This window comes from Siphateles boraxobius, unplaced genomic scaffold (genome assembly GCF_051911475.1).
Source record: "Siphateles boraxobius isolate OS27281-9 unplaced genomic scaffold, OSU_SipBor_1 77, whole genome shotgun sequence".
In the NCBI taxonomy this organism is placed as follows: domain Eukaryota; kingdom Metazoa; phylum Chordata; class Actinopteri; order Cypriniformes; family Leuciscidae; genus Siphateles; species Siphateles boraxobius.
This window is the reverse complement of record NW_027509205.1, coordinates 23,889,138-23,916,084: the sequence shown is the minus strand read 5'-3', so window position 1 is coordinate 23,916,084 and position 26,947 is coordinate 23,889,138. Positions and strand designations below refer to the sequence as shown.

Genomic DNA, 26,947 nt, shown 5'->3' with positions numbered 1-26,947 from the left:
TAAATATATAAATTATCTTAGTATGATTCATAAACCTTACCCTCTTAATAGAAAAGAGTATTATGGTCACACTTTAAAGAATAAAAACATTATTCCGAGTAAACAGCGTGAAATGTCTCCAAGCATCCGGAATCACAGACGGTTACTATTGGTTACAGAGGCGGAGACTCGTGTGATTGACAGACCGCACAGCCAATCCTGACGTTGTTTAGCAGTAGCCCCACCCCCTTCACCTGTTGCCTGTCGGCACTGAGCTCGTATGAAACACAACGCGGTTCATTTCAGTGGAAATTCGCTTTAATCCGAATTAATTTCAGATTTTCATTTTCATCGACGAAGTTATCTCAGAATAAAGACATAAATGTGCTCATCTCTCTCCGCTTGAGAACTAATTGATGCCGTTGCCATCTGCTGTAATCGGTGAGTTAATGATGCAATTATGATTTTACCGAGCTATTCTGCTTAAAATACTGCGAACAGTTGTGTTTGGTTTGATTTTTGCATGTAATGCTTTGATTTACAGACCTCTGCTCCGTTTTAAACGGCGATAAAACACATCAGATCCTTATTGAAGCTCTCTACCACCAAATCAGAAAAACTATAAATCAATTATGTATGTCATAAAAAGACGGAATTATGACATACTAAGACTTAGTATGTCAAATTTTAGTTAGTGTGCCATAATATTCACTTATATTGACTTTCTATGACATACATTTTACTTTTTATATCATGATTATGACTTAATATGTCATAATTTAGAGTTTTTATGTCATTTTACAGAAGCATGATTTTATATGTGCCAGGAATCCTTTTAAATGTGAGTAACCGTGATTTACTGGCATCGCAAGGTGTTGTAGTTTCTGATGGCACAGGTACAGTATGATGAGGTCACATGACGAGTGTCAACTCATGTATATTTGGTTCATGTGTCTGTTTTTACATGTTATAAATAATAAAACTCTCATAAAGTAAAAAATATCAACTCAAGAAAGCAAATAGTCATCCACGCTGGAAAGCATGTCACCTGACGCGTGTCACGTGACTCAGTCAGGAATGTGGATCATTAATCAGAAGGTGAGCTGGATTCAGTCCATCTTTGAGAAGTGGAAGAGCCACATTACTGCACGTCTACACCATATTTTTATTAATACTGTCAAGAACTTCTCTCTTCGGGGATAGAATGGGGCATTTTGAGTTTATATCCAAGTTGATATGATCATGGGAAGTTTTAGTGATGTATTACAAAGCTCATATATGTTTTCTTTGCTGATTCAAAGATTTCTGATAGATTTATATATGCTGATATACGCCGGCTAGATATCGGTGGTTTCTAGCATGAATGACTATTTGCTTCCTAGAGTTTATCTTGTTTTACTTTATGAGAGTTTTTTTCTGTAACCGCATATACCATGACAACAATAAGTGTAATTTGATGTAATAATGGCAAAAAATTATATATATCATGATTAATCTGTTCTAACATAAAAGTTTGTTGTGTATATATTCATGCTGGCAAATCAATTAATCACATCTAACAAAAAGTTTGTTTTATAAAACATAAATAACATTTTGTTGAACAATAACACCAAAAACTGATTATTAAAAGGTACTATTGTTTTATCTAACCAACTGTAATATGAATTTTGTCATACGTTTTTTAAAAATTATTATTCTTGAGTGTAATCAGTATATTTAAAATAATTCTCATTCTGGCCAATTATGTTGTTGTTGTTGTTTTATAAAAACAAATTTAAATGAATATGACCTATAAAAGCACGTTAAATACAAAAGCTGCTGTAAATAATGCACAAAATATCCTCATAATAACAACACTATAAATTATCTGCTAGAATACATACAAGCAAAGTGATGAAATGGACTTAGAATGAAATATTTTCATTGTCCTATCCGTAGTTCATCCTGAATCCGATCATGGATACTACATAAGTGTACAAACAACTTGTCATTTAATCGTATGTCCTTTAGGTCAGGAAAACAAATAAATGTGAACGCTGTTCTCAATGCAGATGATTGCACTGGTTTTTCAGACATGGACGACTCCAGTGAGGCTTATTTATGCATTAATGATCCCAACGGAAACTGGTCTGAATCCCGCGCTGTCCTGGATCCGGCGGAGGAGGAGGAGAAGTTCAGGAGGAAGCTCAAGTATTTCTTCATGAACCCCTGTGACAAATACACCGCTCGCAGAAGAAAACCCTGGAAACTGATCCTGCAGATCCTTAAAATCGCTGTGGTCACCATACAGGTACACTCGAAAAAATGCTGGGTATTTTTAACCCAAATATGGACGAACCCAGCCGTTGGGTTAAAATTCTAAATGACTTTTTAACCCAACAGTTGGGTTTGTCCATATTTTACCCAAATTTGGGTTAAAACAACACAGCATTTTTTAGAGTGCTGTAAGAAGAGTCACAGTCAGAAATTATGGTTTAAGCAGAATAAAAAAGCTTTAAATGGCTGCTTTCTCGTGTGTGTGTGTGTGTGTGTGTGTGTGTGTGTGTGTGTAGCTGGTGTCGTTTGGTCTCAGTAATCAGATGGTGGTTCAGTTTAAGGAGGAGAATCTCATGACGTTCAGGCATCTGTTCCTGAAGAACTTCAGCGGGAGCAGCGCGAACACATACGCCGTTTACACGAAACACGACGTCTACACACACATCGCTTACACCGTGGAGCAGGTGAGAATATATACATGTTTAAATTTAGAAGTTGCCAAGAGAAAAAGATGCAAAAACGTGTTTTAAATTGCATGCCATATATAAATATTTTTTTAAAGTAGCCAAAAGATGCAAATTTTTTTTTTTAAATTGCATGTCATACAGTATGTCAATATTTATACTTAAATGTTGCCAAAAGATGGGGGGGGGGGGGTATTTTAAATTGCATGCCATATATTGTATAAATATTAATATTTAAAAGTGAACAAACCAAACAAAAATGTATTTTAAATTACATGACGAATATAAATATTTATATTTAAATGTTGCCAAAAGATGGAAAATAATGTATTTTAAATTGCATGCCATATATTATATAAATATTTATATTTAGAAGTAGCAAAAGAAAAAGCAAAAACGTATTTTAAATTGCATACCATTTATAAATATTTTTTTAGAGTTGCCAAAAGATGCAAAAGATAGATTTTATAAATTGCATGCCATATAGTATATAAATAGTTCTATTTTAAAGTGCATTTAAAAAGATTTGATTAAATTGGACAAATGTATTTTAAATTGGATTGCATGTAAATATTAATATTTAAAAGCGCACAAAGCAAAAATGAAATTTAAATTGGATTTGATTATATGAATATCTGTATTTAAATATATACGAAAGACGGAAATATTTTAAATTGCTTACCATTCAGTACATCAATATTTATATTTAAAAGTGCACAAAAGATGCAAAATTACATTTAAATGGCATGCGATTTATATAAATATTTTTATTTAAATGTATCCAAAAAATATTTCAAATTGCTGGCCATACAGTATAAAAATATTTATATTTAAAAGTGCACAAAAGATACAACAACGTATTTTAAATTGCATGCCATATATAAAGATATTTTTTACATTTGCCAAAAGATGGATTTTAAATTGTATGCCATACAGTATATAAATATTTTAAAATGCACATAAGATTAGATTTAATTGCACAAGTGTTTTTTAAATTGCATGCCATACAGTATATATAAATATAAATCATGTGTGTAGATCCTTGATGTCAAGCTTAACTAAATGCATCTTTCACACTGGCCTTTCATAGTTTAAGAATCTCAAAAAAAAGGTCAATTTTCCCCCCCTTGCAGTTTCTAATGTTGCCAAGTATAACGTTGGGCAATCATGAATATGAGAAGAAAGGTGCGGTTTACACTCCTCTCAGCATCTGCCAGCAGTTCTACCAGAACGGCAGCCTCTCACCAGCCAACGAGAGCTTTCAGATCGACTCTCGTGTGGATGAAGGTGACGTGTGTGTGTGTGTGTGTGTGTGTCGTGATGAGAACGTGCTCAGAAGAAACGCCTTTACTTCACATGTACATAAACAATCCTGCATCTTCTGTTGGTTTCTTTCAGAGTGTTTGCTGATTTACCCACTACATCCCTTCTCAACTATCACAGCAAACCCACTCAACTTTACTCTGCACTTTGAGAGGTATCGCCTCTATAGAAAAGATGTATAATGCAGGGCTGTTGTTATTAACTAAAACCAAAACTAACCCCCCCCCCCCCCCCCAAAAAAAAATATTATTTGAAATAAAATACAATAAACTTTTTTTATTTCAGCTAGCTACACCGGCAAATTTTTTGTTTTTTGTTTAAAATAACTAAACCTTTATAAAAACTTTGAAATATGAAAATATTAACAAACTATAATAGCATATCAATGGTACTAAAAATCGCCTCTATAGAAAAGATGTTGTATGATGCAGGGTTGTTATCATTAACTAACTAAAATAAACCACAACATTTTTTTTTTAATTGAAATAAAATACAATAAACTCATTTTATTTCAGATTGCTGCCAAGGCAACATCTCTATTTTTTTTTAAATAACTAAAACTTAAAAAAAACTATTAAACATCAAAATATTTACAAACTATAATACTAAATCAGTGATACTTTAAATGTGATTTTGTAGTGCACTAGTATATTGAATATCTTGTATATTGAATGTTTTCAGTATGATTAGTTTGTTTCAGTGTTTTTTATTATGTTTAATGTTTAATTTTTAATGTTATTTATGGATTTACTTTTTACTTTTACATTGTATCCTTTTTTGTGTAATGTGCTTTGAGAAGTAACATTTAAAGGAGCTATATAAAATATTTATTATTATACTAAAAAAGCACTGTATTAAATCAAATATTTATGTAAATATTACACATACTTTTGTACAGATCTTTAGAAAAAGCCCAAATGTAGTTTGTTGAATCAGTGTGTGTGTTTGTTCATCAGGTTGTTGGCAGTGACTGTAAAATTCACTCTGAAATCCATTAATCTGGAGACGGTTCAGTATCACGAGCTTCCAGACTGTTACGTCTTCAACATTATGGTATGTCACATGACCTTTCAGTTATTATTACATTATTGCTCATCTCTGACATTCATCTCTGTTTCCTCTTGCATTCATAAACTCATGAGTGGGATAAAATGGGAAGGATTCTAAGCTGGGAAAGTTTGCAGGTTTTTCCTTTATTGAACACATGACCATCACCCTGTTTCCAGAAAAAAAATTCTACAAGATTATATTTAAAGCTGCAGTAGGGAGTTTTGAGAAAATGTTGACTTAGTCTTAAAAAATTTAAACAAGCACAACTTACAGGTCCAACCCCCTTGCTCTCTGCTGCGCTACAGCCCTCCCTCCACAGCTCCTCCCTCCACAGCTCCCTCCTCCACAGCTCCTCCCTCACAGCTCCTCCCCCACAGTTCCTCCCTCCACAGCTCCTCCCTCCACAGCTCCTCCCCCACAGCTCCTCCCCCACAGCTCCTCCCTCCACAGCTCCTCCCTCCACAGCTCCTCCCCCCACAGCTCCTCCCCCACAGCTCCTCCCCCACAGCTCCTCCCTCCACAGCTCCTCCCTCCACAGCTCCTCCCTCCACAGCTCCTCCCTCCACAGCTCCTCCCCCACAGCTCCTCCCCCACAGCTCCTCCCTCCACAGCTCCTCCCTCCACAGCTCCTCCCCCCACAGCTCCTCCCCCACAGCTCCTCCCTCCACAGCTCCTCCCCCACAGCTCCTCCCTGCACAGCTCCTCCCCCACAGCTCCTCCCCCACAGCTCCTCCCCCACAGCTCCTCCCTCCACAGCTCCTCCCTCCACAGCTCCTCCCCCACAGCTCCTCCCCCACAGCTCCTCCCCCACAGCTCCTCCCTCCACAGCTCCTCCCCCACAGCTCCTCCCTCCACAGTTCCTCCCTCCACAGCTCCTCCCCCACAGCTCCTCCCCCCACAGCTCCTCCCCCCACAGCTCCTCCCCCCACAGCTCCTCCCTCACAGCTCCTCCCTCACAGCTCCTCCCCCACAGCTCCTCCCTCCACAGCTCCTCCCTCCACAGCTCCTCCCTCCACAGCTCCTTCCCCCACAGCTCCTCCCCCACAGCTCCTCCCTCACAGCTCCTCCCTCCACAGCTCCTCCCCCACAGCTCCTCCCTCCACAGCTCCTCCCCCACAGCTCCTCCCCCACAGCTCCTCCCCCACAGCTCCTCCCCCACAGCTCCTCCCCCACAGCTCCTCCCTGCACAGTTCCTCCCCCCACAGCTCCTCCCTCACAGCTCCTCCCTCCACAGCTCCTCCCTGCACAGTTCCTCCCCCCACAGCTCCTCCCTCACAGCTCCTCCCTCCACAGCTCCTCCCCCACAGCAGAGCCTGCCGTGAACGCGCAGGCTAGTAAGCAGGACCACCGATGACGGCGGATTATAAACATTATGGAACATTCACTAATAGGGACGAAACATCAACAATATGCTTTACATTGACTATGGCCTGCCCATACTTTGACTACAAACTTGGTCCTGAAATCATTATGTATTTTGCAATACATGTAACTTCATAACGTTGCACTCTTTCTATAAGTTATAAATAGCTAGTAAGATAACGTTAAAGGATTAGTTCACTTTAAAAAAAAACTTTTGCTGATAATTTACTCACCCCCATGTCATCCAAGATGTCCATGTCTTTCTTTCTTCAGTCGAAAAGAAATTAAGGTTTTTGATGAAAACATTCCAGGCTTTTTCTCCATATAATGGACTTCAATAGGACACAAACGATTCAAGGACCAAATGACAGTTTCAGTGCAGCTTCAAATGGCTTTAAACGACACCAGACGATGAATAAGGGTCTTATCTTGCGAAACGATCGGTCATTTTAAAAAATAAATAAAAAACGTTAGGTTTTATAAGCACAAATGCTGGCCTTGCTCTGTTCTGTGATGCACGTTGATTTTTGATTGATGAACAAATCTTGAATGAACGAAATGACTCGAAAAAAGATTTGTTCATTTGGATGAACGAGTTCGAACAGGAGAATCACGAACGACGGTACGCGCTCGCGCTGTGCAAGAGAGGGGTGATCAGCGCGTACACGAGCGTGATTGACACTGCTAAGACATTCCTCCTGGTTCACAATATGTGTAAGAAGCACTTGGCTACAAATCAATTTGGCAATTATGAGTTGGAGAGAGTACAACATGTTATTACTGTACACAGAATAGTAAATGTTCTCTCATCTAAAGTACTGCTGTTACTGTAATTATACTGTATGTGTAAGTAGTGTAAAACCCTGTAGATCAACTTCCCTCATGATCATTCCTGCACATTTTCTACTTCATGTTTACACATGGATAAATGTGTGCTCTTTGAGTTCACAGGGTGACACTTGAGTTAATTATATTATGTGTTTGTGTTTTCTGAATGAGAACCTGTGCCAAATTAGGACATTTTTGTGTAGAGTTTTGTAGAAAAATTGGAACGGCTGTGAAAACAGGTGAACAGTCTTTGTTTTTGAGAACTGAATGAATGGTTTGGGAAATTGGGCCAACTACACCAGTTGTAGTGTGTTAGGAATCAAGAAAAACAGTAATATTTCACAATATTTCTGTTTTTTACTGTGTTTTTAATCGAATGCCGATTTGAGCATAACAGACTTTTTTTTTTTAAACTTAAATTCTTAATGATTCCGAACGTTTGAACGCTAGTGTAAATTTAAAAAAAGAGCTATAAACGTGCTTTTTTTTATTTTTTATTTTTTTATTTTTTTTTAAATGAGTAGATCACCTTTGACAACAAGCCCCACAGTGGGAGAATCGGGATTGACCTGGACAACGATGTGCAGATCTATGAATGCAAAGACTGGACCGTGACTGGTGCATGTGAGTCTTTCCCATGATTCTCCACTGTTTACAAATCCCTTTTTTTTGTTTTTACAAAAATGTATTTCTGTTGTGCAAAAAACTTAAGTAAAAGTGAAAAGTAACAGAGTAAAAGTTTGTGTTATCATTTAAGAAAGTACTCCTATGAAACGTAGAGCAGACTTGGAGAAAATTTGATTTGGACAGTCTCAGACACTTCAGCTTTAAAAATCACTTGACTAATTTGACAGTGATTAAAAAATTTACGGATGGAAAAATTTAAAGATTTTGATGTTTGGCTGGAATGTTTTTATAAAAAATTAACATTCGCTCCAACCTATCAAGTTTAATGTAAAATTCCCTTGATTGTGATAAAAGAAATCTACCTTAAGAGCATTGTCATCTTTAAGTCACCACATATGAATAGATTGAATATAAAAAATAGATATCATAATATTTCTCCAAGTGATTTATTATTACATTAAGATTTACAAACCTTTTTTTATTACAAGTTTTCTGAAATGTTTAAATGTGCAAATGATGCATTAACTATTGAAATATGCACTAAACGCATACATTTCCAAAACATAAATCTGAACATTGGATAAAAACAGGCTCAAAACTATTGTTTGATTTTGTTGACATATTAGAGTTAAAGGATTTTACTGAGAGGATTTTGGATATCTTTTTTTATCATTCCATAAATCCAAAAATACTGTCGACAAACAAAAAAAGAAACATTTTCGCCATGTTTTAGGAATAAAATGTTACATAAACCACTGTGAATGATATATGAACAAACCCCTCAGTAAAAACCTTCAGAATATAGTAAGGAATAAATCTCTAAATTTTGGTGTTTATAACTGCTGCTGCAGTGGAGGAAAAACTCTTTAAAGTTATGTATCATAATCGAAATCTACAGCTGCAAATAGAAAAAGTGCAATAAAATAAACACTTAAATGTGTATTTTGGATATTTTCTTTCCACTAGTCTGAAACACCACATTATGAAAAGTGTTTATGCACTTCAGTGCACTGATTTTAATGAATGTTTTTTGTCTGTAGCCCCGAGGGACATGTACATTATGGTTCTGTTTGACATAATGGTCATTCTGATTCTCCTGCTGTCGCTGCTTCTCTGCGTGCGCTCGGTGAAAGCTGGAGTCCTGCTGCAGTTTGTGAGTTTGTTCGGTGACGTTTGTGCAATTATTGATTGAGTTAAAAAAAAATTGCTTACCATGAAACACACAATGTCTGAGCTGCTGTTTTTTATACAATGAAAGTGGAAGGCGATTTATATGGTCAAGCTCTAAAAGGACAAAAACTTGCCATAAAGTGTCATAAAAGCTTATATTCCTAGTCATGCTATGTTTTTTCTGAGTAACTTTGAAAATAGGGCACACTCAAAAAAATTATGTATTTGAATTGCATATAAAATACAGATTTACAAAAATAAATGGAATGCGTATTTGTCAATCATAACTGAATGATTTCTGAGGTCAGATTTTTGAAATCACACTAATAAACTGAAAGTGATTTAAATCCACTAAAAGCAGTGTATTTATCATTACTAAATCCAGTTTATTTCAATCTCATGCATTTTAACTAAAATGTTGCTTGAATATCCACACATTGTGAAAACAATTACTTTTATTTACCTGGATAAAAACATTTTTCGACTAGATTTATGCTGATTCTAAGCCATTTGAAAATAGGATTTAAATAGAATCAAATATAGAATTTGATTCTATTTAAATCCTTATTTACAAATTATTATTTGTAAATAATAAACTTTGGCATGATTTGTTTGAGTGTCGAAATGGTAACCATTTCATTTATAAAAAATGCATCACATTAAGTTTATTTCCTAACTCAAAATGAATGGAATTATTACATGCATTTCAAATACATAAATCTTAATTGTAGGTCTTAATATTTTTTTGAGGCCATGGAAAATTTTTATGATCATTTTATTTGTAGAGCATCAAAATTCAGACAGTAATCGAATGTTCATCTTTTCCTTAGGAATACACAGAGTTCTTCTCCAGTCGTTACAGCAAACGCGTGTCCTTCTCCGACCGTATGGAGTTCATTAACGGCTGGTATATCCTCATCATCGTTAGTGATATTCTCACCATCACAGGCTCTCTGCTGAAGATCGTCATCCAGCTCAAGGTGAGAAACCATCCCAACACAACTTAAAGAAGAAGATTACATGTAACTGCCTTTTTTGTTAAATAAACATGTCTAAACAGGCAGTTTGTTTTAAAGAAATTAATACTTTTATTCAGCAAGGATGCATTAAATTGAGCAAAAGTGACAGTAAAGACGTTTATGAAGTTCTAAAAGATTTCCATTTTAAATAAATGCTGTTCTTTTGAGCTTTCTATTCATCAAAGGATCCTGGAAAATAAAATGCATCACGGTTTCTGCAAAAATATGAGCTGTTTTCAACATTGATAATAATCATCAATGTTTCTTGAGCATCAAATCATCATATTATACTGATATCTGAAGGATCATGTGACCCTGAAGACTGGAGTAATGATACTGAAAATTCAGCTTTGATCACAGGAATAAATTACACTTTACTATATATTCACATAGAAAACAGCTGATTTAAATTTCAATAGTATATTGCTGTATTTTTGATCAAATAAATGCAGTAATGATGTTAATTGCTGACGTCATCAATCTAAACCTCTTAATCTTTTGTATAACGATTGTTAAATCAGTGAAATGCCTCTTAAGCTCTTTCTGTTGGTGTTTTCTCAGGCCATGGCGAGTTATGATCTGTGCAGTATCTTGCTGGGCACCGGCACCATGTTCGTGTGGATCGGGGTCTTACGCTACATGGGATACTTAAAAAAATACAACGTACGACCTGCTCATTCTCATTTATCACTGCAGTTTTCAGGAGACTGAAGAGAAATAATTGGTTATGACTGGTTTTGTGATCCAGGATCACAAATGGCCAAAGTCACACGGGTATATTTGTGGCAATAGCCAACAATACATTGTATGGGTCAAAATTATCGATTTTTCTTTAATGCCAAAAACAATTAGGATATTAAGTGAAGATCATGTTCCATGAAGATCTTTTGTAAATTTCTTACCGTAAATATATAAAACATTTATTTTTGTGAGTGAATGCAGCACAATCGCGAACATAAATGGACAACTTTAAAAGGGATTTTCTCAATGTTTAGATTATTTTCCACCCTCAGATTCCAGATTTTCAAATAGTTGTATCTCGGCCAAATATTGTCCTATCCTAACAAACCGTACATCAATGAAAAGCTTAGCCTATTTATTCAGCTTTCTCTTAATTTCCAAAAATTGACCCATGTGACTGTGTATGTAATGCACTGTGAACTAACATGATTTTTTTTTATTAACTTACAACAAAGGTTTATAAATGCTCTAGAAATACATTTAATGCATAAAGTAATTTTAACAAATGAGTCTTTATTGTAAGGTTTCTATTATTATTTTCACTTTTATAAAAAAAGTGAAAAATTGTTTTATCCAATTTTTTTGCTATAGAAATTAATTATTTCTGTCTATTTATCAGTATGCTGGTGGACTTGAATTCATTCCTTCAGCAAACATTCCTTCAGCAAAAGAACATGAACTTTTTTATTAACTAACATTAACAAAGGTTAATAAATCCTCTGAAAATACATTTAATGCATGAAGTATTTTTTAACTAATTAGTCCTTATTGTAAGGCTTCTAATATTATCAATAATTTTATTTTAAAAAAGTGAAAGTTTTATCCAATTTTTTGCCATAGAAATTGATTTCAGTCTACTTATCAGTATGTTGGTGGACATTCATTCCTTCAGCACAAGCAGATGTAGCTGTAGTTATGTTGGTATAAGTGATAGCGCCCTCTGTTGACTGTGATATGTAACTGCTTGTTTTTGTTTGTATTTGGTCAGATTCTCATCATCACTCTGCGAGCGGCGTTTCCCAACGTCATCCGTTTCAGCTGCTGTGCCGCCATGATTTACCTCGGGTACTGTTTCTGTGGGTGGATCGTGCTGGGACCCTACCACACCAAGGCAGGTCACTGGCGAAATACTGCTCATACTGTTTTTTAAAGGGGTGGTTGATTACGATTTCACTTTTCTAACTTTAGTTAGTGTGTAATGTTGCTGTTTGAGCATAAACAACAGCTGCAAAGTTACAACGCTCAAAGTTCAAAGCAAAGGAAGATATTTTCTTTCACAGAAATCACTTTTTAAGGACTACAACAAACGACTGGTAGGGACTACACGAGCTTCTTCTCGGGTTAGTGACATCACTAACCCTAAAATTTACATAAACTCCGCCTCGCAACAAAGGGCTCTGTTAAGTAGCGTTCAAACTCTTTAAGCTCCGCCCCCTGTGCCGGGAGGAGCAGTAGCTCATTTGCATTTAAAGGGACAGACAAAACAACACGTTTTTTTCTCACCCTCAAAAAAGGACAATTTTAACGTGCTATAAAAAATGATCTGTGGGTTATTTTTAACTAATATTTCACATTCACAGTCTGGGGACATCAGAGACTTATTTTACATCTTGTAAAGTCAAAATTTAATTAAAAAATGTGGTGTTTTTTTATTTGTACTGATCATTTTGTATGTTTGTCAAAATGTGCTGTACACAAGAGAGAATATATATATATATATATATATATATATATTAGTGCTGTCAATTTATTAAAAGAATTAACTAATTAATCACACATATTTCTGTAATTAATCGTGATTTATCGAACCTAACATTACCGTTTTTTATATAGTTTTATATTGTAATAATTTCACGTTCAATCTCCAAATTAACGTAGAAAAACCATAAAGAAAGTATCTTTTTATGAATGAAGGCCAGTATCACTGATACCAATACTGTGACTGATGTCTCCAGGGTTTGAAATTAACTTTTTTACCCACCGACCAATTTGGCTACAAAATGTTTAAATTACCGGCCATTCAGAACTTCTACTAGCCGAAAAAAGAAATGCGCCACACAGCTTATATATATATATATATATATATATATATATATATATATATATATTCAACATTACAGTGTAATTGAAACCTATACATTTTAACATTTTATTAGGTTTTAAAAAATAAAACAACTTTTAATTTAAGTGAACCTAAAACAATCTTCACATAAACCCATTATAATAAATGTCACATTATTGTCACATTTATTGTCCTTCAATATATCAGGTCTCATTTTTTTCTATGGGCCCAGTCAGACCGGTTCAGATTTTTACTTATTCTGTCAAAATACACACAAAAAAGTTATTGTTTTAGTCTTTTTTACACATGTAACCTTGTAAACATTGCTTTAAGATTTTCAGGTAGGTCGAACAGGTAGGAAATATACAGAAATTGAATAAAGTTATCAAACACTTCACTGTCTTCAATGCATACATTATAAGTTAAATATAGATGTATCCTTATTAAAGTTATTCAGTTGAGAGCAGTGAGTGATTTTTCTCTTTTTTTGTTCTTTGATTAACATTAATGATAGACAGGTTTATTAGGCTGCTGTCACTTTAAGAACTGACACACATCCTATTTTCTCACAACGCTTTACGTTAATTTAAGACTTAATTAACTAATTTAAAACTGTGCTTGCAAGGATACTAGAGAAAGTGGGTATTTTGGCATAATTTTGTCCATTCAAGTCCAACAAGATATTTGAACAAGAATGTCATCAGAAAATTTTATTTAGAAATGTAGACATAGAAATACAGTGTAATTAGATAAAATTGAACAGGAAAAATAGTATAGTAAATAACTGTTTAAACTGAATTTACTTAAATTAATCAGACATTAAACAGCATTTAATAACTATGAGACATACAATTATATAACATATAAAAAGGAAAATAACGATTGATGATGCAAACCTAATTAAATATGAGAATTTGAGTCAAATTCTGCTGTAAATCAGCTCTTCAGAAAAATTCAGTAATTTCAGTAAAGTTCATCAATGATGAAATTAGTTCTATTCAGCTATAAGCACAATTGAACCGACTCAAAGTAAATAACGACTCTATGTTGATTCTAGTCAGTTCAATAGATGTTGCAAAATGCATCAATTATGAAATGAAGTTTCATAAACTGTAAATTGTATGCTTTATTAATGTGGTGTGTACTTAATTTGGGTCTTCTGATATTACTGTACATGAAGGCACGTTGAGTTTTATAAAGTCCCCAGCTCGATTCAGTTCATGTTTTGAAACTTATTGGTTCATTCGGTAAAAATTGTTGTAAAATAATAACATAACATAATAGTAAAATAAAAGTAAAAAAAATAGCCATAGTACAAAAATAAAATAATAACATAAAATAAAATATCCATAGTGCAAAATAAAATAATAAAATAAAAAATAGCAATAATGCATAGAAACATTAAGTGTGTTTTAAACCCCGGGATGCCGGTAGGAAAGCTTACATCACATCCACTGTCAGAACTGTGAACTGCATTGCTCTGATGTGGGCTGGGTATCCATTCAGATGTTCCAATTCAAGTCAATTTTGTTTCTGAATTGGATTCTCGATTCGACTCAATGAATATTGATTTAATACAAATCCTATATTTATTTTTAAAAAAACAGTGAACATAAGTTTACATGTGGTTAATTAATAAGAAATGAAGAGCCACAAACCTGTATATTAAACTCTTTTTTTATTTTAGGTACCCTTGGGTACATTAAAACAGAACCCAACTCTAGATTTCAAATGCATACAATGAATTTAATGCAAGATGAAAAATTGATGCTGAAAAACGAGTCAGAACAGTGGCATGCCTTGATCAAACAGGATATTTTATGTTTAAGATAAAACGCATAATAAATTTGGGGGTGGTGATGGCGCAGTGGATAAGACACATGCCTTTGTGAGAGACCCGGGTTCGAATCCACTGTGAGAGTCCCTGAGCAAGACACTTAACCCCTAGTTGCTCCAGAGGCGTGCGACCTCTGAAATATAGCAATTGTAAGTCGATTTGGATAAAAGCGTCAGCTAAATGAATAAATGTAAATGTAAATAATATCTCAAAGCATGGATGCTGCAAACCTATGAACAGTGTAGGAAAACTAATACTATGCTTTGGGAGATAAATATGGAAAAAAATCGATTTGTGGCCAGCTCTACTGACGTGTGTGTGTTTGTGTTGTGCCTCAGTTCCGGACCCTGAACGTGGTTTCCGAGAGTCTGTTTTCGCTCATCAACGGCGACGACATGTTCGCCACCTTTAAGAACATGCAGCAGAAGAGTTACGTGGTGTGGCTCTTCAGCCGCTTGTATCTCTACACGTTTGTGTCTCTGTTCATCTACATGGTGCTCAGTCTGTTCATCACGCTCATCACGGACACCTACGACACCATGAAGGTGAGAGGACGCAAAACATTCAGTTCATTCTGTCATAGCGCTTTTCACAATACACATCGTTTCAAAGTCCATATTACAATTTAGAGAGATCTGTTATCAGACGAAACTGTCTAAGTTATGTATTTCAGAAATGTACTTGTACAAAATCATAGTCCGCTCAAATAAAATGTATTAATTTAAGCAATGTAATAATTTAATGCAGAAACATTGAGCTCATTGAAGTAATGAATACTTGTTTGTTAAACTTATGAGATTATGACATTTAGAAAAATGTAGCATTGGTGCAAGTTGATTCAGAGTTTGACATCCATTATCAGCGGCAATATATTCTAGTATAGCCTTAATGATAAAATAATAAAAGTGTAAAATAAGATAGAAGTTTATTGACCTGCTGGAGCTTGAAGTGATTTTGGATTGATGTGGTTGTGAGTGCAGTGCGTTTGCACAGAGACTCCGCCCACACACTCTTCTGATTGGCTGAGATTTTGGATTGATGTGGTTGAGTGCAGTGCGCTTGCAGAGAGACTCCGCCCACACACTCTTCTGATTGGCTGAGATTTTGGATTGATGTGGTTGTGAGTGCAGTGCGCTTGCAGAGAGACTCCGCCCACACACTCTTCTGATTGGCTGTGATTTTGGATTAATGTGGTTGTGAGTGCAGTGCGTTGCACAGAGACTCCGCCCACACACTCTTCTGATTGGCTGAGATTTTGGATTGATGTGGTTGAGTGCAGTGTGCTTGCAGAGAGACTCCGCCCACACACTCTTCTGATTGGCTGAGATTTTGGATTGATGTGGTTGTGAGTGCAGTGCGCTTGCAGAGAGACTCCGCCCACACACTCTTCTGATTGGCTGAGATTTTGGATTGATGTGGTTGTGAGTGCAGTGTGCTTGCAAAGAGACTCCGCCCACACACTCTTCTGATTGGCTGAGATTTTGGATTGATGTGGTTGTGAGTGCAGTGCGCTTGCAGAGAAACACTCTTCTGATTGGCTGTGATTTTAGATAGTTTTTATCGCTGTAATCTTATATCACATTTATGCAAATGAGCTCAGTTCTGATTGGCCTAACCTCTTGACATGAAAAATAAGTTTAAATGCTATTTTACTATACATGTTATTTCATGTTTTTTGAGTCCAAACTGTATGTGCGACTGATTGTTTAGTAATTTTTGTTTAGCATCAGCGCTTGGACGGAGAGGCCGTGTCAGATCTCCAGGCGTTCATCATGCAGTGTAAAGACCTTCCAGAATCGGGACGCTTCAGTGTGAACGAGACCAGGTTCCTGATGAGCTGCTGCTCACAGAGGTGAACAAACACATCATCTATCCATGTGGGAAAATAGTTTGGAAATGATGATTGACAATTGTTCGCGGGTCAAAATGAGCCCAAGCCCTAAAATTATACCAAAATTTGTACTAAAATCTCCCCCAAAAAATTGCAAGAATAAAAAAAAAAATCAAAATGAACATTTTTTTTTGTCCAGAAAGCTTATTGTATTTTATTTACCTTTAAATTACTAGATTTGATCAATAAATAGTAATTTAACCCTTGTGCATTGTTCAAATTCACTACTGTTTCGTTATGTTCGTTGCTGAAAACTGCCACTACTTTAAACTGCTGTAAAAATGTAGCAGATAAATATTTTTTTACATTTTTTTTTGCATAGATCTATTAATCAACCTCAGTCCTGATCAAAACTACTAAATGTTTTTTAAAAAATCAGGATTTTAACTCTTTAATTGCCAAATTCTTAAATGATGTCACTGATTCGGGGGAAAAAACACTCAAAATGACATATTTTCAATATAAAATGTGATTGTGGACTGGATTTTTTTTTACCTTTTATCACAGTCTTGGACATCTCAAAGATTAGAAACAACATTGGTTTTGACGCATTGTTAGTTTTTGTGCAGCATCAGATTTTAACTTTTTCTCCCTCATTTACTGTTCGTGGCTGTTTTTGCCTCATTGACTTCCATTGTAACCACATTTTTTGATTGCAAAGCCATGACACCATATAATCATGCATTTTTGATTGTTGGTGGTTTTCCCTGTTGGGAAGAGGTAAAATTTGTAATTTCTACTGTTGATAACCAGGTGGCACCATTAACACACACATATGCTATTCTGCCCTACAAAACAAAAAGGCAGTAACTGCATTTACAGTCAAAAATGAGTTATCATTTTCATGACATTCAAGGCATCATTTGTTATGTGAATAAAAGAATAAGCTAATATAAAGTAACAAAATAGCCACATGTCCAATAATCTACCTACAACTACTTAGGCTGGATGACAGGGTAACTTTAAAGTCATTTTTCTCAGTTCTGCACTCTGCGTAGTTACTGTCTTTTTGCTTTGTAGGGCAGTATTATACTCCATAGAACTCCATGTAAAAGCCAGAAACTAAGCCTTTTTTTGCACAAGCCCATCTAAAGGGTTAATGGTGCCACCTGGTTATCAACAGTAGAAATTACAAATTTAACCTCTTCCCAACAGGGAAAACCACCAACAATCAAAAATGCATGATTATATGGTGTCATGGCTTTGCAATATAAAATATGGTGATAATGGAAGTCAATGGGGCAAAAACAGCCACGAACAGTAAATGAGGGAGAAAAAGTTAAAATCTGATGCTGCACAAAAACTAACAATGCGTCAAAACCAATGTTGTTTCTAATCTTTGAGATGTCCAAGACTGTGATAAAAGGTTAAAAAAAATCCAGTCCACAATCACATTTTATATTGAAAATATGTCATTTTGTGTGTTTTTTTCCACAAATCAGTGACATCATTTATGAATTTGGCAATTAAGGAGTTAAAATCCTGAATTTTTTAAAAACATTTAATAGTTTTGATCAGGACTGAGGTTGATTTAATAGATTTATGCAAAAAAATGTGAAAAAAATATTTATCTGCTACATTTTTACAGCAGTTTAAAGTAGTGGCTGTTTTCAGCCACGAACATAACGAAACAGTAGTGAATTTGCCCACAGAATACTGTTGAGTTTTTGAAAATTTTCAAAGCATTTTCCCAAAATATGTGTAAAAATAAGATTTGTCACCAAAAATCATTCCATTTGCTGAAACACGGAAAAAGCTATGGCCAAATTAAGACTCAAAAATTCCCCATAGTGGCTGAAAACATCCCAAACAGCACATAAGGGTTAAGCACATTCCTCACACTCTTTCAACTTAAATTCCAAATAACTCACAATTTCATGCATAACCCTTTTAATTCAGCTCAAAATTATAATATAATATGATATTTCATGACTCTAGATGAATTTATATCTCTATATGGAGTAAATGAGCTGTTACTCTGGGTCCTAAAGTCATTTCGCTTCAGATACACATGTAGACATTATAAAATAATTTTTTGGTAAAGTTTTAGTTTGAATTTTGAGGGTTGTCTTTTTCGGGGTCCCCCTACATTAGGGAAACAGTATTGTCTTCTACTACTGTCGTTAAATCTGTCATGGTTACATCAGGGGATACACGTGTGCATTTGTTGACAAGCCGATACCGTCTTGAGTTCTCGCGAGTTCTCACGTCTTGGCCAGACTGCCAGCGTTGCGTGTGAAATGTCTTCATCACAGGTACATTGGCATATATTTCAACTCACTGTTTGTGTGGTAGGTAATAGCCATATATCGTCAATATTATAATATCAAGCTACCATGGATGAATCTGCAAATTTGAAAATCAATTTGCATTATAGCCTGAGGCAAGACACTTTCACCAGAAAAATAAATAAACAAACATGACTATCAGCCTGCAGACAGTTATCCTGAAATATTATTTATTATAACCATCGTAAACTAGCATGTTAGTGTAGCTACCAGATTGATAATTCGCTACTCTACTAGCATTAACTTAGCCTACTTGATTCATGAAGATAAATGGAGGACCAGATAGATTCCGATAGAATAATGTTATTCATCCTTTTACATTTCGCACGATAGTCAGCTCCCCGACTCATTTATAAATGAATAAACCCTTTATAGATGACTTACTGCTGCGCTTGTGACAGCGTGCATGTTACTGAAAGAACGAGCAGAGAGAAAGAGAGAGAGAGAGACGGTCGCGCGCGCGCACTCTCACCGTCTTCAAACTGTCTTGCTCTCTCTCCAATAGTGATCCTCGTTCGGCCTTTTAATTTGTCACTCTCCCTTTTTCTTTTTTAGTCTCCTCTGACAAAACCTTTGCCTTCTTCCTTTTAGTTGTTGCTTCGGCCATGACAACAACATGTGTATCAAACGCTAGCTGGGCTCTGACGTCAGAATCTGTGGAAGTGGGGGAAGTGACGATTGCCGTAAAGCAGTCGAATTTTGTAGTTTTTTTTGTGCTCGGGTTCCTACCCGAAACCCGAAGTTACATAGTGCCAGTAAAAGTGATACAGACACTGTCAGGCTATGGCAGACGTGTCATTCAACCTATTGTAAGTCGAGGTACCATCTCAAGGGTCTTGGAAATATATTATGAAGGTTGAAAAACTACAAGCTTTAATACTTTTTAAAATTTCAACCACAAAACTCCTCGAATTCATTAAAGTTTTTTGTGTGTATTCGTGGTTCGAGTGCGACAACGATGTGATATTGGTGTGTTTGTGACGCAGGATGTGCGGCTCTGATGATGACACAGCCTGACCGGGACTTCACAACGATTGTGATGAGTTTGGATAGAAATGGAAAATATCGGTATTATTAAGTGTATATAAATATATAAAAAGCTAATGAATGTCAACTAATGAACTTGTTTCTGTTCGAGCACATTCATGTTTAATACATTCTAGATCCTCTCCAATTTATGAAAATTGTAAATTAGTGTAATTATAATTTATTGTGAATATTTTGTTCAGTTGCACTGGGGGACATGCTGAATTTCAAACCGGTTTCCTGTATTTCTTATGTCTTATTGTAACATTGTGCTGTTTGTGTTAATGAAATGTTTCACCTTTTTATTTTTGAAAGCTTCAGATCAAATAAAATTTTGATACCATGTTTCAGATGTGGATTATGCGTCCAGTCAGGGGAATAATTTATGTAGTCTGGTCTCATTTTTAAATATAAAAATATTTGTATAGCTTCTGAGAATGTACAATATGAATCATGTTTGTGAAATACTTTTGAGGATTGTATCAGTAATGATTTTATTTCAACTAACATTTAATTAAAATGTATTAGTAGCACTTATATGATGGATTTGATAACCAAAATAGTATATTACTGTAAGGTTGGTTTAACGTATTGAATGTAGGTTTTCTATGTGAATTATAGGAAGTCTAAAGATGACATGGATATTTTAAATTATTTTAATGTACCATGAGCTTACTAAAGTTTTTTTCACAAAGCCAGTTTCTGAAGCCTTAAAAGAGCTGCTCCTTAAAAACTGATAATTTCAGACAAAGGGTTGAAAATAATGGCTTATATGCTGAAAAACATTTACTTTCAATGATCAGTTTTTAAGGAGCGAGACTCCTTTAAGGCTTCAGTAACTCAAACCAGCTGTTTAAACTGGACAAACGTTCTTTCATTTAAGAGACTGACGGCCAGTGGGCGGAGCCTGTGGTGTGATGATGTGTAACTATTGGTCGATGTCTTGCTCTGGAGGCGGGCATATGCAAATGTATGATGTCACAGACCACGCAATATCAAAACGAGCTGTTTTTGGGGCTTTGCCAAAAGATCAAGGCAAATTTTAATTCCCGTGTCCTCTTTAGACATGAATAGCCTAAAATGACAAACAAACAATGTGAACATTTGTTTTTATTAAACAGTTCTCTTAAAATAAAATGTCAAAAGTATTTATTTTAACAAAATATATAAATGAAATTTTGCAGAAATATTAGCATAGTCTCATAGAAAAACATGTGCACCAAATAAAATGAACTAACAAGTGTGAAACATTGGAAAAGCTAAAATATTTGACATTTATGATTTGTACAATACCTGAGCAGTTAAAACTGATAATTTATGTCAGCAGGACATGCATTTGTATGTATTTGTATGACTTCAGCATACGATGATTGGTTCCGTGTGAAAACGGTGTCTTGTGATGAATGTTGGAGTGTATTAGGAAGACGATGATACGAGTTTATGTGAATTTTTTGATGAAGCGCAGCTTGAGGTAAGCAATGACCAGGAAAATGAAGGTCATGATTCCCATAGCCAAGTGATTCTGCCACAAACCCCAGGTTGAATAATCGATGCCTTGTTCCTGCAGGAACTCCTCGCCTGTGGTACAACTGCAATGAGAAACAAGAAAAACATGAGTGTCGGGAGCAAAAGTACTGTAGGATTATAGATTATTAATACTAAGCGTTCACTGGATGAACAAGTTAATTGATTTAATATTAATTCTGCTACTTCAAGTTAATTCTATGAAAGTCCCTCTGTGGTGATAATCTAGCTTTTAATGTTGTTTATATGTCTATGTGGTGTTTTTAATATGCTTTAAGACAAACCATGTGTAAATTCATAAGTCAAGTATTTTCTGCTTAAAACGGCAGTGAACCAAAGACAGTCTCAAAAACACGGTTTGAAATCGCTGGTGTTTCTGACGTCACAAACTACCTTGTAACCAATCAGATCAACGTGTGATCGTCAACGGGGGGATCGCTGAGTGAGTGAGTGGAGGCGGGGCCTGATTTTGCATGAATATGCAAAATCATTTGCATATTCATAGAACCACACATACTAAATGAGGCAATGGTGTCGAGTTACATTCAAGCCATTTTAAGGCATGAAGTTGTTTTTTTTCAAGGAAAAACCATTTAAATGTGTTATTTTGGTGATCAAAGATGAGCTTTAAGGGATACAATTATTGACTAGAGGGTGACTTTAAATGATCCAAATATATTTGGATAATTTAAAGCCACCCTGTAGTCAATAATTGTAATTAATTATAATGAGTTATAATAACATTTTCATATATACTTTGGAGCAAATTTGCTACATAGGTCAATAACGGTTGTTGTTACAAAAGTCTAACTTTTTATAAGGCTATCATGTAAAAAAACTAAAAAAAAAAAACTGGATGGAAACACCAAAATGTGCATAAATTCTAAAAAATGTGCATGAATCTTGTATGCGCTAAATTGAGGCAGATCATTTTTATCTGATAAGAAAACATGTGCATAAAAACTATGATGGAAACACATTTTCCAAATAAATCCCTCGATTTGCCTCAGCAGAGGCTCTGATTGGATAACTGCAGTAACCAGCTGACCAATGGCATCGCAGCATTATGCCATATTCCAATTGCACCTTTGGATGGAAATCCTATGGAAGCTTGTTTCCGCCACAGAATGAAAAATAAAAAAAGGTAATTGTGACTATAATCTGAAAATTCTGACTTTTTATCTCAGAATTGCATGATATAATGTCCCAATTGCTGATATAAAGTCAAAATTGCATGATATACAGTAGCAATTGTGTGTTAAATTCCAATTTTGCCCACAAGTTCAATTCACATACAAACAGCAACACAGTGTCGGCCCAGATCCGGCCCACATCCGGTACACATCCGGTACACATGGATTCCACACGGCACAGATGTAAGCCGGATCTGGACCAATCCTATGTTTCTATCTGGGCGTTTTTGGATATATAAATCGCCACTGATCAGCAGGTCACGTAGCTTTAAACCATACAGCAACCTTCCGGTCTCTCTTTAATCCAACACTGAAGTGACTTAAACTGCAATTCATTGACTGGCCTCTAGAGACCAAAAGAAAGTCAATCCCATGTTAACAAGATGGCGACGGCCGGCTCCGCCCACTCTGGGCTTCAAAAATGCTCTTCAGAAACACTACGGGTGACGTCACGCACATATTATTTTACAGTCCATGCTTCATACTCACACTTCCTCTGACGTGCCGGTTGTGTTCCTGGTGTCACAGAACCTGAGGCTGGTGAACTCGTTGATTTCCAGAGCCTAAAAAAATCATCATCAACCATAAATAAACATTATTTCTTCTGCATTCAACAAATCAAACAGCATGCTTTTAGTGTCAGGGTTCTTATACTTAAAAAAAAAAAACTCAAAAAACGTTGCTTGAACTTGAAGTCAAATCTTTTTTAAATGTTTTTTTTTTTCTCCTACTTTCCATTTAGTTCACCTTCATGTACTACAATAACTACAACTGAAATTAACATTAATACAAACTGGATGAGTAAAGTTTGATGACAAAGCCCTGTCTAAAAGTCTTAAATCCTACTAAAACTTATTTCACTCAAAGTTTAACTCGTTGCAGGAATGTTTCTAGCATGTATGTTCCTAAACAGAGTCGGGCAAAGTTACTGTGTTACAATATTGGGTTACTCTCTAAGAAAAGTAACATTACTTTACTTAGTAACTTTTTATGGAAAGTAATGATGCGTTACTTTTTCTCATCTTGGTTGGTTTGCTTGATTGTTTCTTAATAACAAAAAGTTATATTTTTTCTTGTGTTTCTTAGTAAAAAAAACACAGATATTTTGTTGAAATTAGTAAATAAAGTTATTTAATCTGATTATGTAACTCATGTCACTTGTAATGCGTTACCCCAACACTTTTCCTTGCAAAATTTAGTTTCTAGCATGATATAACATTGCTGTTTTAACATGTTGCTTGCATGATTCATGATGTTGCTAGAGTGATTTAACACATTGCTAAAATGTTTAAGCATGTTTGCTAGCATGTTTTGATATAATGTTTACCATGATTTGCATTGTTATTCTGCTTTAACATGTTGCTAGCACAATTTAACACATTGTTAGCCTGTTGTATCATGTTGCTATCACGATTTAACATATTGCTAACCAGTGTTGGGAGTAACGCGTTACAAAAGTAATGCATTACAGTAACATATTACGTTTTGCTGTAACGCAGTAGTGTAAGGCATTACTAATCAATTTTCAGTAATATTTTACTCGGTACATGTTCGGTAAGGCTTGCGTTACAACAGACTTTTAGTTTTAATTGTAAAACAAACAAACAAACAAAAAACAGCAAGACCGCCAGGCATTAACGAATTAATGATGCAAGTAGGCTAAATTACCTGTTCGTGGTCAGTCAATAGCCGCGTGTGGTGTCCAAGTCTGTAATTAAAGACTAAATGGCAGCGTCTTATATATTTGTATAGCGATTTATTTTTTACAGGAGTGCCGTGAGGTATGATTTCGGCCTCTGTGCTCGCGCTGGCCAGTGGAAAAGCAGCTAATGGTGAAGATGGCATGAAGAAGATTATACATTCGCGAATCGATGGACGTATGAGCATTAGGCTATTCGTTCTGTGTTTTCTTTTTAAACAGTTAGGCTATGTTTATGTGGTATTTTTCATGTTTTCATCACGCAATCATGTTTTTGATGCCGTGGTGACGCGTTCATGTAAGGGCGGCGGCGCTGCCGATAAAGCACCTAAAAGCTGTCACAAAGAACCGGCAAAAGCAAATATAGCAAGGAGACATGTTGATTGTTTATTAATAAAGTCAAGATGAAGTTGACGATGCTGACTCGCGATCTTCGCAGTAGGCTATGAATGCACCAGAGAGAAATGCACATTTCATTTCATAAGCAGAGAGCAGTCTGTTTTCTTTCGTTTTGAATTGTTCTGTTTACAAGTAGACATTTCAATATAGATACATTTTTCAGGTCCGTAAAATTAATACAAAACGAAATTCACTTTAAAGAAAGGCTTCGTGTCTTCTGTGTAAGGTGTCTGTGAAAGTTTTAAAGCAGTCTTTTAGTGCCGCTTCAGAGCGGTCGCGTCCGTAACGGAGAACTGTCACGTCTGTAACATTGTTTTTTCCTCATAAATGCGAACACGAAAAATAAAATAAAATGAATATTTTATGTTCTGTGGAGAGCCAACCCTTCTTCATTAGATTTGAGCAGTGTAATTCACAGAATTACAACAACAAAAATCGTTGCCTCCTAAAAGTTAAAGTTTTTTTTTTTGTCACACATGACTGTCTATTTCCCTAATATTAAATATACAACGCATGTGTAGACTGATATTTTTCTAATGTCTGGACTCCTTTCTGGGAGGAGCCTATGGATAAACAGACGTTTCAATATTTTGGTATTAATGCATTTTCTGAGAATTTATATAATTATATAATTTTTGACTGCAAGTCTGCAAATGTCATGTCCATAACGCTGGAATTCCCAAATTTTAAATAATTTATCCTCAACTAGTTTTGTGGTGTATAGTCTACATATTTTATAATGTTAAGTTAACTTCAAATAATACTAATAGTAATTTAAAGATGTGGTAGCATTGGATCTGGACGGTATGGATAACACTGGGAGTTGGAAGGGGTGTGTCGCCATTCTGCAGGTTCCTGGATCTGAGTGTCGCGATTTCGGTTTCATATCACATATCGTTACAGCCCTAGTCATTTTAGAATGTTAAGTTCTACTTCTGTATAGTTATTTTGGTGAAAGTAACTCAAAAGTAATACAGGAGTAATGTAACGCATTACAATTCTGAGACAGTAATGTTGTAAGGTAATGAATTACTTTTAAATAACAGTAACAAGTAATATATAATGTATTACAGTTTGGAAGTAACTTGCACAACACTGTTGCTAACATGCTTTAACATGTTGATATCATGATTTAGCATATTGCTAACATGTTTTAGCATGTTGCTAGCATGTTTAACATGATTTAATCTGTTGCTAGCATGAATTAACATTGTTTTGTCAAGCCAACCCTAACACACTTAAAACAATTTTTTGTATACTTAAAAAATACTTTATACATCTAGTCTCTCAATGATAGTAAAACGACACTGCTGAGTGTCAAAGAAACTGAATGCCATGGACAGTTTGAGACACCAGCTCTGATTGGACACTCACAGCGAGACCGTAACGAGGAATACTGAAGTACTTCAACCAGTTCAACCAACTAGCCACACTGGGGAGATTCACCAACAGCCCAGAGAAGATCTACACACACACACACACACACACACACATTCAGAAAGAGAGAAGTAACAAACAATGTTAAACTAAACACGTGTATTTATATTAACATTAAATGCATTTTATGCACTAGATCAGCCAACATCATACAGCTGCTATACAATCTGAACACTGATGTCCTTTATTATTTTATCTTTAAATAATTCTAAAATCTATATTTATAGCCATAACGATAGCCGATCATTCAGAATGATATCTGCTGATGCTGATAGACTGATTTTTTTTAGAGTCCCCCTGTGGTCAATAATTGTATCCCTCAAAACTCATCTTTGATCACCAAAATGACATATTTAAAAGTTTTTTTTCTCCATGCCTTAAAATATCTTGAATGTAACTCGACACCCTTGCCTCATTTAGTATACTCGGTTTTGTGAATATGCAAATGAGCCCCGCCTCCACTCATGGTTTAATGTTGTTTATATGCCTATATGGTGTTTTTAATATGCTTTAAAACAAACCATGTGCAAATTCATAAGTCGACACCATTGCTGAGTATTTTCTCCTTAAAACTGCAGTGAACCAAAGACAGTCTCAAAAACACGGTTTGAAATCGCTGGTGTTTCTGACGTCACAAACGACCTTGTAACCAATCAGATCAACGTGTGATCGTCAACGAGTGGATCTCTGAGTCAGTGAGTGAGTGGAGGCGGGGCTCATTTGCATATTCATAGAACCACGCATACTAAATGAGGCAAGGGTGTTGAGTTAC

General features: G+C 35.5%; 2 protein-coding genes across 6 annotated transcripts in view; one reads left to right on the top strand and one right to left on the bottom strand.

Annotated features, from left to right (window-relative positions):
• Positions 1-238: 238 nt before the first annotated feature.
• mcoln3b (mucolipin TRP cation channel 3b) lies at positions 239-20,273 on the top strand. 3 transcript variants are annotated; one of them, XM_077218654.1, is made up of 14 exons: positions 239-420; positions 2,052-2,269; positions 2,532-2,699; positions 3,833-3,986; positions 4,098-4,176; positions 4,979-5,075; positions 7,787-7,886; positions 8,930-9,042; positions 9,890-10,039; positions 10,640-10,741; positions 11,808-11,930; positions 15,057-15,263; positions 16,443-16,570; positions 19,884-20,273. In XM_077218654.1, exons 1-14 carry the CDS (start codon positions 396-398, stop codon positions 19,912-19,914), a joined length of 1,695 nt encoding a protein of 564 aa, XP_077074769.1. In that variant the 5' UTR covers positions 239-395; the 3' UTR covers positions 19,915-20,273. The 3 variants fall into 3 exon arrangements, with proteins under 3 accessions (XP_077074769.1, XP_077074768.1, XP_077074770.1); XM_077218653.1 differs by having other exon boundaries at positions 2,031-2,269; XM_077218655.1 differs by lacking the exons at positions 16,443-16,570; positions 19,884-20,273 and having other exon boundaries at positions 2,031-2,269; positions 11,808-11,934; positions 15,057-15,257.
• A 742-nt stretch (positions 20,274-21,015) lies between these two features.
• The window catches only part of abcg2a (ATP-binding cassette, sub-family G (WHITE), member 2a), a 33,776-nt gene continuing 27,844 nt past the window's right edge, over positions 21,016-26,947 (bottom strand). For all 3 annotated transcript variants that reach the window (XM_077218641.1, XM_077218642.1, XM_077218643.1), the window contains 3 exons: positions 26,113-26,202; positions 23,130-23,203; positions 21,016-21,512 (listed from right to left, as the gene is read on the bottom strand). In XM_077218641.1, coding sequence (XP_077074756.1) covers positions 21,362-21,512; positions 23,130-23,203; positions 26,113-26,202 — 315 coding nt within the window. In that variant the 3' untranslated portion in view covers positions 21,016-21,361. The remainder of the gene's footprint in view (positions 21,513-23,129; positions 23,204-26,112; positions 26,203-26,947) is intronic.

What these genes read in the sequence shown, in the direction of transcription:
- mcoln3b (XM_077218653.1), top strand. Translation starts at nt 396, where the DNA reads ATGCCGTTGCCATCTGCTGTAATCG. An exon ending in TCGCTGTGGTCACCATACAG is followed by an intron (nt 2,270 to 2,531) that starts GTACACTCGAAA and finishes GTGTGTGTGTAG; the next exon opens with CTGGTGTCGTTTGGTCTCAG. An exon ending in CTGGAGTCCTGCTGCAGTTT is followed by an intron (nt 9,043 to 9,889) that starts GTGAGTTTGTTC and finishes TCTTTTCCTTAG; the next exon opens with GAATACACAGAGTTCTTCTC.